The sequence below is a fragment of the Pteropus medius genome, unplaced genomic scaffold, assembly GCF_902729225.1.
Source record: "Pteropus medius unplaced genomic scaffold, Ma_sr-lr_union100, whole genome shotgun sequence".
Lineage (NCBI taxonomy): Eukaryota > Metazoa > Chordata > Mammalia > Chiroptera > Pteropodidae > Pteropus > Pteropus medius.
Window position 1 is genome coordinate 38,111,310 of NW_024340849.1, and position 14,775 is coordinate 38,126,084.

Here is a 14,775-nt window from a genome sequence, read left to right on the forward strand (position 1 = left end):
TTTAGAAACCATTGGAACTGTGGTTCTAGTGGACATAAATAGTGTAACTTCGTTACACAAGACTGATGAGAGTGGATGGAAGGGTAGAAGTAGTTGGCAGAGCAGAGGAGATTTTTACTATAAGAAACAGATTGTCATAAGGGAAAGTAAGGTGGTATAACAAATAGGAGAAAGGGTATCCCAACAACTAGAAATCATATAGTCTGAAAAAGACCAAATAATGTTTGTTGAAAATAATCGAAATGCAAGAATTGGCTGTGTTAATGAGAAATAGTCATTCAAATGAACTAAAAGATAAACAGAAGATTAGACACAGCTGAATAAAAATGTGCCTGAGAACAATCTATTAAATAAGAGAATAAGAATTCGGCAAAGTTGTTGAGTGCAAGAGCAACATGCAAATTTAACTGTAATGGTCAATTAAAAACATAACAAAAAATTTTAATAAAAAAGCCCCATTCACAAAAACAACAAAAAGTAAGGTTCCTGGGAATAAATCTGCCAAGGATATGACATAAAAGACATCCTGCCCAATAGAGAGAGATTATTCTGTGTTGAAACCGAATCATGCATGTGAAAAACTGATACCATGCCACAGGTGTATTGTTACAAATTATTAAGGGAAGAATGGGTTAGTTAATAAGTGGAGTGAGAAAATTGATTATTCTATCCATTGAATTTTTATTTTTGCATAAAATACCAAAAATGTATAGATTAAAAATCATAATCTTGGAAATTTTTTAAAATAAGTGTAGAATATCTTTATGACTTTAAGGAGAAAATGTTCTAGACAAGAAAGGAAAGCAGAAGCCATAAGTGAAAAGATTTATAAATATAAATTATTAGCATCTAGTGTAGTCAGAAATGCAGATTAAAACAGTGAGCTACCATTTCACACATGAGATTGGCACAAGTTAAAAAAATTAGTCAATTCTAAATATTGGTGAGGATGTGGAGCAATAGGAATATCCTTCACTGCTGGTAATTATAACTTGGTGCAGGTGTTTGAAAACCATTTGAAAACAATTTTGCAATGCCTGGTAAAGTTGAAGATAAATATACCCTCATCCCAGAAATTCCACTTGTAGATGCCTGCCTTAGAGAAACTCTTTATGTAAACAGGCAGAACCATATAAGAATGTTTGCTGTAGCATTTCTGTGATTGTGAAAATTGAAGACATCAAGAGAATGAGAAGACAAGCACCAGCTGGGAGAAAATATTTGCAAAAAAAGTATTTTGTAAAAGACTACTATTCAAAATATATGAAGAGCTCTTAAAACTCCACAGTAAGAACAAGAACAGCCCAATTGAGAAATGGACAAAAGACCTGAACAGACCTTATCAAAGAAGATATATGGAGTGCAGGTAAATACATGAAAAGATGCTCAACATCATTTGGGCTATTCTAATAGGTGTGTAGTGGTATCTCATTAAAATAATGAGATCCAAAACACTGATGGTGAGCACATGGAGCCACAGGTAACTCATTCATTGCTGGTGGGAATGAAAAGTAGGAAAACAGTTTGACAATTTCTTAGAAGACTAAAAATGCTCTTACCATATGATCCAGCAATCATGTTTCTTGGTATTTACCCAGAAGAGTTGAAAACGTATGTCCGTGCAAATACCATAACATGGATGTTTATAGCAGCTTTATTCATAATTGCCAAAACTTGGAAGCAACCAAGTTGATCTTCAGTGTGTAAATGGATGAACTGTGCACATCCAGACAGTGGAATATTATTCAGCACTAAAAAGAAATGAGCCGTCTATAGAAAGACATGGAGGAACATTACATTCATATAACTAAGTGAAAGAAGCCAATCTGAAAAAGCTACGTACTGTACGATTCCAACAATTTTTGTCATTTTGGAAAAGGCAAAACTGGAGATACTAAAAAGATTGGGGGTTGAGGGGGAGAGAGGGATGAATAAGGGGAGCACAGGAGATTTTTAGGGCAGTGATACTATGGTTTGATACTATAATGGTGGATACATGTCCTTATACATTTGCCAAAACTCATGAAATGTACAGCACCTGAGTGAACCCTAACGTAAACTGGGCTTTGGAAGCTAACAATGTGTCCGTGCAGGTTCATCAGTTGTAACAGATGTTCCACTTTGGTGCTGTTGCTGGTGGGGAGGTGTGCTTGTGTGAAGGCATGGAAACTCTGTACTTCCTGCTCAGTTTTACTGTGGCTTAAAACTGCTCAAAATGGAGGGGAAAAAATGGCATAGATGATAGACCCTCTGTTCATCCTTCTGGCGACCAAATTAAAGTTGTGATGGAAACAAGGAGCAAACAACAAGGAAAAATTGCCTAGGGTCTAGATGAACAAGCCATACAACTAGAGAGAAATCCAAGAAATCACCCTGCAATGGCAGAAGGTAGGACAGAGCGAGGACGCGAAGCGGCCCGGTCTCAAGCAGCTGAGTGAGACGAAGGCTGCGGCAGTGGCAGCAGCAGACGCCTCTTAAAGGGGCCGCGTCCGCCAGCGGATTTTCGCGGTGTCGGACCTGCTCACTCTGAGCACCAGTACCAATTTGGTTGCACACAGGAGACACCAGGGACTTACAGGGAGACATTGTCAGAGTGAGGGCCAAGGCGAGATGCGCTTTGTCCAGAAGTGCTGGCAGTATCCATTGCTCCTTGTTGAGCCTGTCCCCCTACTAGTGCATGGACACAGTGCTGCCATAGTCAGGACATCATCAAACTGGATAACAGAGGTTGCTCTACCCAGAGGACTCCCTGAAATTCCATGCCCCGCCCCCCAACTTGCAGCCCCACCCAAGCCACATCCAGTGAGTCAGGTGCTCCTTGCTGAGTAGTGCCTAGACTCACACTGTAGCCAGCTGGCGTCTGTTTCTGGTGTGGCCTTTTGAGGCAACTATAAGCACAGCATCTGTGGATTGCTTGCTCAATCTTAACAGGTGGCCCCGGAGGGGCACAGGCTTGGGCTAAATTTGGCCTGCAGCTGAACCCCTCTCAGAACTGTGCCACTGGACTATTCTAATAGGTGTGTAGTGGTATCTCATTATTTTAATACACAAAGCCATCTTAATAAGACCAGGAGACTTAGAAGCTTTGCTTAGTACATAGAAACAGACACAGAAAGGCAGCCAAAATGGGAAGACAAAGAAGCAGCAATCATATGAAAGAACAGAACAGAGATCCAGATATAATGGAGTCAAGTAATTTAACAGATGCAGAGTTCAAAACACTGGTTATAAAGATGCTCAATGAACTTATGGGAAGAGTAGATGAATTCAGTGAGAACTTCAACAAAGAGATAAAAAACATAAAAAATGGAACTGGAAATTATAAAAGGGGACCAGTCAGAAATGAAGAACACATCTGAGATGAGAAGTATATCAAATGGAAAAAACAAAGTGAATAAAGAAGAGGATCAAATGACCTATATAGAGGATGGGAAAGCCAAGGACACTCAATCAGAATGACAAGCAAAAAGATGCCAAGACTATAAAAATAATTTAAGGAGCATATGAGACACTATTAAAGGTCAAAATATCCGTCTCATCAGCGTACCTGAAGGAAAACAAGAAATTGAAGAGGTATTTGAAGAAATGATGATGAAAAACTTCCCTAACCTGGTGAAGCAAATAGATACACAACCCCAGGAAGCTCAGAGAACCCCCTAAACCAGGGATCCAAAGAGACCCACACCAAGACACGTAATTTAAATCATAATTAAAATGCCAAGTGTTAAATACAAAGAAAGAATCTTAAAAGCAGCAAGAGAAAAGCAGATAGTTACCTACAAGGGAACACTTATAAGACTGGCAGCTGATTTCTCAAAAGAAATGATGCAGTACGGAAGGGCTTGGTCCAAAATATTTGATGTGATGAAGATCCAGGATCTACAACCAAGAATACTTTATCCACCAAAGCTATCATTTAGAGTTGAAGGACAGATAAGGAGCTTCCCAGACAAAAATAAGCTAAAAGAATTCATCACCACAAGCCAGTATCACAGGAAATGTTGGAAGGACTTCTTTAAGAAGAAAAAAACATGTATTAAAAACAGGAATAAAGAATAGTAACAACTATATTCCTATCAATAAGTACCTTACATGGAAAAGAATTAAGTGCTCCAACTAAAAGATAGAGTGGCTGAATGGATAAGAAAACAAGACCCCTACTTATGCTGCCTACAAGAGACTCAGTTCAGATTAAAAGACACTCACAGACTAAAAGGAAGGGGATGGCAAAAGATATTGCTTTGATAGACCTAGAAGGTACTTAAGTCAGACAGAGAAAGATAAACACACTATGTGATTTCACTAGTATGCGGAACCTAAGGAATAAAAAGAACAAACTAATCAAAAACAGACTCACAAATATAGTGAACAATTTGATGATGGACAGAGGGGAGGGGGGCTTTAGGGGAGCTGGAGAATGGGGTGGGGATGGGGAGCATGGCATAGGGAAAGCAGTTAGTATTAATATGTTGCTAGGTGGAGGGTCAGGAGGGAAGGAGCAATTGGAATCATTTTATGAACTATATAGATGTCTAACCAATGTACTGTATACTTGAAACTAATTAAAATAAATAAGTTTTTTTAAACTGCTCAAAATGATAAAATCCATTAAAAAAACAAAAATTAAAAAATCAACACACTAAATGCTAATTGAGAGAGTAGATAACTATTGGAGCATAGGCATAGTCTATACTGGAATACTTAAAACTGTTCTAATGAATGAATGAGTTATGTCAGTCATGTGAATAACTTAAAAATACTGGCTAAAAGTTATAGAATATATATGTAGTATTTTATTTATATTAAATAATACTACATATTTATGGATATAGTATATCATAAAAGTGCACAAGCATGCATGGGAAAGATAAACATCAAATTCAGGATTGTGGTTAGCTTAGGGAAAGGAAGATGCTTATAGGGAGGATTAGTAAGGAGGCTTCAGTTGTATCTGTAAGGTATTTTTTTATGTTGAGGCAAATATAAAATAGTAAGATTGATGATATAGCGGGGTGGCAAGTAAATGAGAATTTTATTATTCTCCATATTTTCTGTATGCTTGAAATATTTAATAAAATAAAAACCTGAAAACTAAGTGGTAAGCTAGAAGATGTGAGAGAATTACCCAGAAAACAGCATAGAGTTAAAGATCATTAAAAAGTGACATGTGGCATAAAGTGAGGAGCTCCAGAAAAAGAAAAAAAAGTTAGGGAGAGATAATAAGCAAAAAGATAACGACTGAGGGTTTTTCAGAATGGATGAGAGATGAGTCCTCAGACCCAGGAAAAGAAAATGAATATTTAAGGTAAATGAAAAGAAATAAAATATACAAAACTCAGTCGTGTTTCTATATACTTGCAGTGGACAATTGAAGTGAAATTAAAAAAACAATTCCATTTTCAATAGTATCAAAAATAATAAAATAGTTAGGAATAAATTTAACAAAAGATGTTTAAGACTTATACTCTTAGAAACTCCGAAACATTATTAAAAGAAATTAAAGAGGATCTTAATAAATGGAAAGATATCCCGTGTTCATGGATCAGAAAACAATATTGTTAAGATGGCACTATTCTCCAAATTAATCTATGTATTCAGTGCAATTCCTATCAGAATCCTAGGGGTGGTTCCATAGAGTAGTGGTTAATCCCAGGGGTGGTTCCATAGAGTGGTGGTTAGCACGTCTGCTTTACACACAGAAGGTCCCAGGTTCGAGCCCCAGCGGAGCCACAGCCCATGCCCTGGGCGTGCCAGGCCCCCTAGGTATGCCAGGCCCTGGGTGTGCACCATGAGTGCGTAGGAGGAGACACCCTGCCTTCAGAGATCCAGTTCTTAAGGGGAGACGGCAACATCCATAGGCTGGGTAAATTGGGTAGGGTGGGGGGGGGGGCAGAGGGGGAATTTAAAAAAAAAAAAAGAAACTCAACTGACTTCTTTGTAGAAACTGACAGGTTGATTCTGTAATTCACATGGACTTGCAAAGGGACCCAGAAAAGCCAAAACAAGAAAAAGAACAAAATAGGAGGACTCACACTTCTCAGTTTCCAATTTTACTACCAACCAGTGGAAATCAAAACCATATGGTACTGGAATAAGGATAGATGTGAGAACAATGAGATAGAATTGAAAATAAAGTTGATCCTTGAACATCACGGGTTTAACTACATAAGTCCACTTACATGTGAATTTTTTCCAGTTGACTCATGCAGTTAAGTTGACTCATCCCACTTCAAACCCTTGTTCAAGGATCAAGGATTTTTGACAAGAGCACCAAGATCATTCAATGAGGGAAGAATAGTCTCTTCAACAAATGGTGCTTGGACAACTGGGTAGTCACATGCAAAAGAATGAAGTTGGCCCCTTACCTCACATAATATACAAAAATCAACTTAAAATGGATTGAAGACATAAATGTAAGAGCTAAAACTAGAAAACTCTTAGAAGAAAACAGGGATAAATCTTCATAACTTCTGCCCTAAAACCAGTTTCTCCTTGAAGTTCTGTAATTCTCTGGTTGTATAACTTCTTGTCACAGAAATTTTCTGGAACCAGCCTTATTGACTGAAGAGACACTAAGGTTCTTCCCCTTCCTCAGCCTCAGTATGCTCTTTCCTGTGGTGGGGCTAATACTTCTCCAGGATATTCTGAGCTACATGGATGACATAAGCCTTTCCTGTCCATTTTTCAAGTTGAAGTTACTTGGAATTTGGCCTAGCATATTACTTGCAGAATGATACGCTGGTTTCAGGGAAAATCTCCATTTCTACCCTTAGTGTTTACTATTTTCATTCTTGTCCGGGACTTCAGATTGCAATGCATGTGGATATTTGAGTTCACGTTAGAGAGGCTTTTGTAAGATCTTGCCAGTGAATTAAAGCAGCATGGCATTTTAGTCTTTTTCCCTCATTTCTCCACTAGCGATGTACAATGCCTGCAGGGACGTGGAGGCCCCCTCAAGTAATGACAAAGCCCTGGGACTCCTGTGTGGGAAGGACGCCAAAGACTGCAATGCTACCAACTGGATTGAGTACATGTTCAATAAGGACAATGGCCAGGCACCTTTCACTATCACACCCATTTTTTCAGGTAGGGATAAAGATTCCCAAGGTTGATGTATTTAGGATTTGAAAAAAAAACCAAAAACTAGAAACCTTAAACTGCAGTAGGAAGATAAATTCAGGTAACTAGTTCCTGGAATGGGCCTCCAACGAGAGAGGTAATTAGAGCATTTATCCTACCCCTGGTTAATTTAGGGGCTGGGTGTAGGAATGGAGGAGGAAGAATTACTTCAAGTAGCACTACATAATTTAAAGAATAAGGTGGGTTTATTTTTTTAAATAAATATTCATAAACTATATAAATGTCTAACCAGTGTGCTGTTTACTTGAAACTAATAATAAAATTTTTAAAATTATTTTTTAAAAAGACCAAAAACAATTACAAAGGCCTTTTCAGGAGCTCTGCAATAGTATTAGACTAGTTCCTCAACGGAGATAAGACACGATTGAAGCTTTACCTTGGAGTGTGATGTACTCGAATCTCAGTGACAGACCCTATCTATGCTCAAAGTTATTGAGATAATTTAAAAATTTACAGAACTAAGCAGCAAACCATAATTTGATCAAACAGAAACCTCCACTCCTTTTTATTTTTCCAGTTGTGTCATGTATTTCGGTTTGTTTATCATTGGATTTAAATATAATTAGATACAAACTTCGTAGTGTTTTTTTAATTGAGATATTCACTCAGTGCCATCCTCGCTGCAGATCTTCCAGCCCATGGGATGAAGCCCATGAACAATGCTACCAAGGGCTGTGACGAGTCTGTGGATGAGGGCACGGGGCCGTGCAGCTGCCAGGATTGCTCAGCCGTTTGTGGCCCCGAGCCCAAGCCACCACCCCCTCCTGTTCCCTGGAGAATCTTGGGCTTGGACGCCATGTATGTCATCATGTGGACCACCTACATGGCATTTTTACTTGTGTTTTTTGGAGCATTTTTTGCTGTGTGGTGCTACAGGTAAGCCATTTTGTTTGTCCTCAGAATAAGCAAAATTACTCAAATCACACTTCCAGCTTTCAGTTGGCAGACCTTGGTTAATTACAACAGAAAACAAAAATGTGCATTAAAACCATTCCATGAATTGCTTATGTCCTGCAACTAGTAAACCATCAAAGTCCTGTTTCGATATTTAGACACCTGAAGTTGGTTTCATTGATTTATTCAAAATGATGTGTGAATTAAAGCATCATGCGTAACCACTCATTCTTTAACAGAAAGTCTTAGGAGCTGAGTCTGATTCAAATCTATTTAAATGCAATATTGGAACCCCTTAGATATTTGCATCTTGATTTAAGATCGTACATTTTTTTAACTTTCATTTCAAAATAATTTTACATTTACCATAAAGGTACAAAAAGGGCATTTATATATATATAATCTCCTTTACCCAGCTTTCCCTAATGTTACAACTTACATAAGCCATAGTATATAATTATCAAAATCATGAATATAACAGTGGTATAATATTATTAGCTAAAACACAGACTATTCATATTTCAGCAATTTTTCACTTAATGCCCTTTTTTTGTTTCAGGATCCCATATTGCATTTACTTTTTGTGTTTTATTTGTGTCCTCTAATCTATGACAGACGGTTTCTCAGTCTTTCCATTTCTTTTATGGCCTTGACACTTTTGATGAGTAGTGATCAGTTATTTTGTTATGTCCCTCAGTTTGACTTTATCTGATATTTTCTCATGATTAGATTGAGGTTATGTGTTTTGACAAGAATATCACGGAAGTATTGTTATGTCTTTCTCAGTATATCCTTTTGGGGCTCATGATGTCAATATGTCTCAATTCTGGTGATACTAACCTTCATCACTTGGTTAAAATGTTGTCTTCCAGAGTTCTCCACTGTAAAGTTATTGTTTGTATGTTGTTGATAAATATCTTAGAGGAGATACATTGAGACTATGCTAATACTTTGTTTCTCCTTTAATTGTCACCTATTGATTTTAGCATCCATCAGTGAGTCTTGCCTGCAACACCTAACTACTGTGGTGTTTGCCTAATGGTGATTTTGTATTTCCCTCATTCCTTGTACATTTGTAATTGTAATTGGATTTATTCTGTACAGAAAGCTATCCTTTATCCTTCACTTATCTATTCAATTATTTATGTCATGGACTTTTTTTTTTTTAATTCTGTGGATTATATCCCATACCATCATTTATTTTGTTGCTCAGATTTTTCCAGTTTTGACCATTGAGAACACTATCAAATTGCTCTCGGTTTAATGTTTTTTTCTTTGTTTCTTTTTTCTTTGTTTCTTTCTTTTTTTTTTTTACTATAACATTCATCCCCCCTTTTCTCAAACCTGTTCTTATTTTCTGGTATCACAAGATATTTTAGGCTCATCTTGTATTTTCCCTGCCCCAGCCCTCGAGTCAACCTCCTTTGCAAGGTACCCTGGTTCCTTATGGAGAATGATGTTTAAAAACCCAGATCTAGGCACTAGGTATGCTTATTATTTTTACTGTGACTCAGTGTTTACTGAGTTTTTAAAGGCCCTACAAGTTTTAAATATGAATGAGGGCTACAAGGTGAAATTATCCTTATTAATTTGTTGTCTTTTTTTAATACCTTAAATTTTCTCCCAAGAGTAGTGAGCAGAGGGACCTAGAGCAAGGGAACTTAGGAGGGGGAAAAAGGGTGATAATTAGAAAGGATGAGGAAGTACGTTTTTAATGGGATTATGGGAATATCAAAAGAATGGCCTTATGTTGGTGTCCACGGATACTACTTACACACTTTTATTTTTCAGGAAACGGTATTTTGTCTCCGAGTACACCCCCATTGATAGCAATATAGCTTTCTCTGTCAATGCCAGAGACAAAGGTAGGCATATTTGTACTTAAATAGGATTATATTGGCAGGAGTGTTCATTCCTCAACAAACATTTATGTACCTGTTCTGAGGACACAGCTGTGATCAAGAGAGATGGGTCCTTGTCTTTATGGCACTAACAATCTAGTCAGCGTGGCAGATCAGAACTAAGTAATTCATAGCAATAGCATTAATGATGGATTGGGATAAGAGCTGTGGAGGCACTAACATAGCAGGCTGACAGCAGGAGTAGCAGGAAAGGTTGAAGGGAACTGCTTTGGACAGAGTGCTCAGAGAACTTCGCCTTTCGGAGGCTTGTGTGTGGGCATCAGTCCTCTGTGGGGTGGGGATGGTGGTCATTATGGGCAGGCAAGAAGGGTGGCTTCCAGAGCAGATAGGTAGCCGAGGGCGAGGGGATGTCGTGCAGGATGGATTCCTACCACGTGCAGTAGCAGCTAATGCTTTCCCTGTTCCAACTTTCAGGAATGGCTCGGCTCTTAACCTCCACCCTCTCTCCCTCTCCCACTCTTCCAGGGGAGGCATCCTGCTGCGACCCACTCGGTGCAGCATTTGAGGGCTGTTTGAGGCGGCTCTTCACACAGTGGGGCTCTTTCTGTGTCCGAAACCCTGGCTGCGTTATTTTCTTCTCCCTGGTCTTTATCGCCACATGTTCTTCGGGCCTGGTGTTTGTCCAGGTCACAACCAATCCAGTTCACCTCTGGTCAGCCCCCAGCAGCCAGGCGCGCCTAGAAAAAGAGTACTTTGATACCCACTTTGGGCCTTTCTTTCGCACGGAGCAGCTCATCATCCGGGCCCCCCACACCGCCACACACACTTACCAGCCATACCCCACAGAGACCGATGTGCCCTTTGGACCTCCACTGGACATAGAAATTTTGCACCAGGTAATCTGCTCTTTGCAGAAATCAATTCCAGGGAACCCGGTGATTTTCTGGTTTCTACATGTTGACCACTTCCACTAAATGTAGGTTTGGGGCTGAATGTAGTAGTATATTTGGAAACTCTTAATGGTAAAAGTAAAGTGAATTTTCAAGAAAGTGAATGATAGGTGTTGAATTTAATGAAAAATTTGCTATAGACCACTTTTGTATTTGCTGCGTATAGTAGGTCTTGCTTCTTCGTTGAAATTGATAAGCGCTTCTCTGCTGAAGCAGAATGCATTCATGATTAACCTTAGGAACCCATGATTTTTTTTTCCCTTGGTAATTGAAAAGTAATATACTTGACCCCAAAGAACTGAAGCCTCTTGTGCCATTCCGGGCACCTAGGAAGAAGCTACTGGGTCATTTCTGATCCTACCTGCAGAAGTGAAGTTATCATTTGCCTGCATTTGGTGAGAGACACATTTGGGATAAGATCCATCTCATTCTCTTACACAGGCCTTTAAAGCATTCCATTCTCCCCAGTCACACTTGCCCTGGAGAACTGCATCTGTCTGTAACTTTTCCCCAATTTGTTGCAGAATATGTAACAGCAATTATTTACCTCCAAGAGTGTATTCTTGTTAGAAAATATGAGAGTATACATAAATGATCATAGTACAGAGCAAGGCAAGTGGTAGTTGTTGTTGAGGGGGAGTGTCAGAGAGACCAGGCTAATTGCCCTAGTCTCGCCTCTGTAGCCCTGCTGGTCACTGCTGGGGAAAAGTGGGAAGGAAGACGTTCATGTATCCTGCGCCAAGATCTGGCCTGGTAATGGTGTCACCTCCCCAGCTCTGTGGACTCCTCAAAGCAGGGTCTTCATCTCAGTTTGCTGTCCTCTAGCACTGGGCCTTTGGTGTCATCAGATACTTTGCCATAGTGTGCCTTAGTCCAAGACCCTGTCTTAGGAAGGATTTTTCCCAAATACTCTTTATCTTCTGACCCCCAAAGGCAATAATGGTGAGTCATAATCTGAGAGAAATCTGATATGTTTCTGGATTAGTTGATTTTTCATATCTTCTTTCAGGTTCTTGACTTACAAACAGCCATCGAAAACATTAGTGTGTCTTATAACAACGAGACCGTGTCACTTCAAGACATCTGCTTGGCCCCTCTATCACCATATAACAAGAACTGTACCATTATGAGTGTGTTGAATTACTTCCAGAACAGTCATTCGACGCTGGACCACAAAATAGGGGATGACTTCTATGTGTATGCGGATTACCACACGCACTTTCTTTACTGTGTACGGTACGTGGCAGGACAGTCACTCATTCACCCCACCAGTATTTGAGTACTGGCTGTTGCTACACGCCATTGTAAATACTAGAGACCCAGCAGTGAACAAACAGAGCAGGACCCTTTCCTGCGAAGCTTACGTTCTAATGGAGAGACAGACAATGAACAAATAGATACATGCTCTAATGCCAGGTAGAGATGGGCGCTGTGGAGAAAATAAAGCTGGGCGAGGAGATGGAGGGCAGTGGGATATACTGCTCTAGTGGAGAGAAGAGCTGTTCAAAGGGAACGAAAGGAGGGAGCGTGTGACTATCAGAGGGAAAAGTGTTCCAAGTAGAAGAGTACCAAGAGCAGTGGCCCTGGGGTTGAACTTTCGTGGTATGTAATCAAGGAACAGCAGGCGCCTCTCAGCCCTTAACTTGTGCCTGGATTGATGGCGTGTAGTTTCATCTACCACACCACCCCCTAAGTTTTCTTGAGATGGCTTCTTAAAAAATAAATACCTCTAGTGCTTTTTCTTATCTTTCAAATACAAATGTACATCGTGACTTTGGTCGCTTTTAAAACGTGCAGCGTTCCCCCGGGGAGTGGGGAGCAGAATTGGCGTGCAGGTTTACACTCAGCACTGAGGCTGCTTCCTGAAGGCAGCACACCCAGTGAGGCAGGGTGTGTTCGTAGTCCAATTAGTCACAGAGGAGCTGTGCTTGGTGGCCTGTGAAGTGATCTCTAGGCTCGTCTCCACAACAGGAAGAGCAGCTTACCCTGAATGAACCTGCCGTCCCTGAATGCCCTGCCCTTTGGCCTGACCTGGAGATTTGTTCAGCCAGTCAAACAAGCACCAGGGCTGTTTCTTCATCGTGGAAAATTATTCCTTGTCACTTTTGAGTACACTGCTCAACTAACCACATCCCAAGTGTGTCAAGCACACTGACTTCTTGTCTGGTTTGGTGACTTTAAGTTCTATCTGTTCTTGTTATTAGAATATGATGCTTTAGATGATTAGACTGTGTTTACTCTATTTCAAGAAGATCACCTCTAGAAACATCAGCTCTGCCCATAAAACAATAAGTATGTGCCCATATACCCTAAACCAGCATTCTCCACAGAGCAGATGGTACAGGAGAGCCATGGACAGTTTGAAAAAACATTTACATAATTTTTATATTTAAAGAAAAAAACTACCTTCTGTTGTACAAAAGAAAAGTCGACAGAATTTTTTGTTGGAGGAAGACGCATGAGACTTGTGTTTTATCCAAGTGGGGCGTGGTTCAGAGAGGTCTGGGAATGCTGCTGTCAGCAACTCCTGTCCCACATGGCAAGGATCTGTGCTTGGTGTGTGGTCACACTTGTGTGTCTCCAGCTCTCACTCCTTCCTTACCTTCCATCTTTTCCTGGGCTTTTTCCCCCAGAGGTCCTGCCAGAATGGCAAATCGACCTGCCCAGACCTACTTCTTTCCCCATATTCCCTGTATCATGTAACGGCATCAACATTACCAGGTATTCAAACTTGAGCCTGTATCCCTGAATTCTCCTTCATGTATTTTTTGTGGATTTTAACCTCTGGGCGAGCTTGCAAATCTGTGATGTGGCAGTAGAGTCTCGTGTGTGGGATGCAGCGACCAGCTTCTGGCCACAGCCCTGCAGCCTCTGCCCTGAACAGGTGCCTCACCCCATTCGCCCCTAGGACTCCGAAGGGCAGTGGTTCAGATTACATTTGAGAACCTCCCTCAGTGCCCTGCAGACTTCTGGCTCATGATCTGTCCGGAAATGCTGGTTCCATCTCCACTGATTATCTGTCTTCACTGCACTCCTGGTTGTCCCTTGTCTGGGCCATTGCGCAAATCTCCTGACTGTTCACCCTGCTTCCCCTTTCTTTCCCACTCACAGACTTTCTTCCACTTTGCCACCTGAGTTATCTTTGTAAAATAGCTCATGACCCCTTTCCCCCAAATGTCTGGTCCTTCCCCCGTACCTATAGGATAAAAATTCAAACTACTTAGCATGGCACTTAATCCTTTCTTCCATCATCCGTCACCCTTTCCGGCCCCATCCCCTCCCTCAGAAGTCCCTGCTTCATGGTACCCCATGCTTTAGAATCAGAACTTCTCGTTCCTCAAACCGCCATCCTCTTACTCTCTCCTCTCTCACATGCCTCTTCTCCCACAGTTGTAGTTGCACGGAACAGCTTCGCTTCCTCCCTTTCAGCTGAATTCTCCCTCGGCCTTACACACCTGGTTCAGGTCTCCTTCTGGTGACAGTTTTCCCCTGTATTAGCTGCTCCATCCTTTGTGCCCCAGGCACCATGTGATATGCATCACCTCCTGATGTATTTGCCTGCCTCTCACTCAGGGATTCTGAGCTCCTAAAGGCAAGTGCTGAGCTCTATTATTCACCTAGGGAACTTCCAGGCCCACATTGTGCTTAGAACGTGTAAATATTTTCTTGAATAAAGGAATGAAAAATAGGATAGCCTGAATAACTGTTAGTCATATAAAAGTTTAGGTCTCTGTGATGTCTTGAGGCTTGTTCTAATTGCAAGCTGTTTTCTAAACTTCTTGGCAGGGCTCCTGCCTCTCTGAATGATACCAGTTTGCTCCATGATCCTTGCCTGGGGACATTTGGTGGACCAGTATTCCCATGGCTCGTGTTAGGGGGCTATGATGGTAAGTAAGAGAAGCTTTTGCTTTTCCTATTAAATAAAGTAG

General features: G+C 40.5%; 1 protein-coding gene across 1 annotated transcript in view; it reads left to right on the forward strand.

Moving 5' to 3' along the window:
• Window positions 1-14,775, forward strand: part of NPC1 (NPC intracellular cholesterol transporter 1) — a 45,097-nt gene that overhangs the window by 13,160 nt on the left and 17,162 nt on the right. The window contains 6 exon segments of the mRNA XM_039844498.1: window positions 6,919-7,086; window positions 7,767-8,016; window positions 9,826-9,899; window positions 10,371-10,792; window positions 11,856-12,082; window positions 14,633-14,733. Coding sequence (XP_039700432.1) covers window positions 6,919-7,086; window positions 7,767-8,016; window positions 9,826-9,899; window positions 10,371-10,792; window positions 11,856-12,082; window positions 14,633-14,733 — 1,242 coding nt within the window.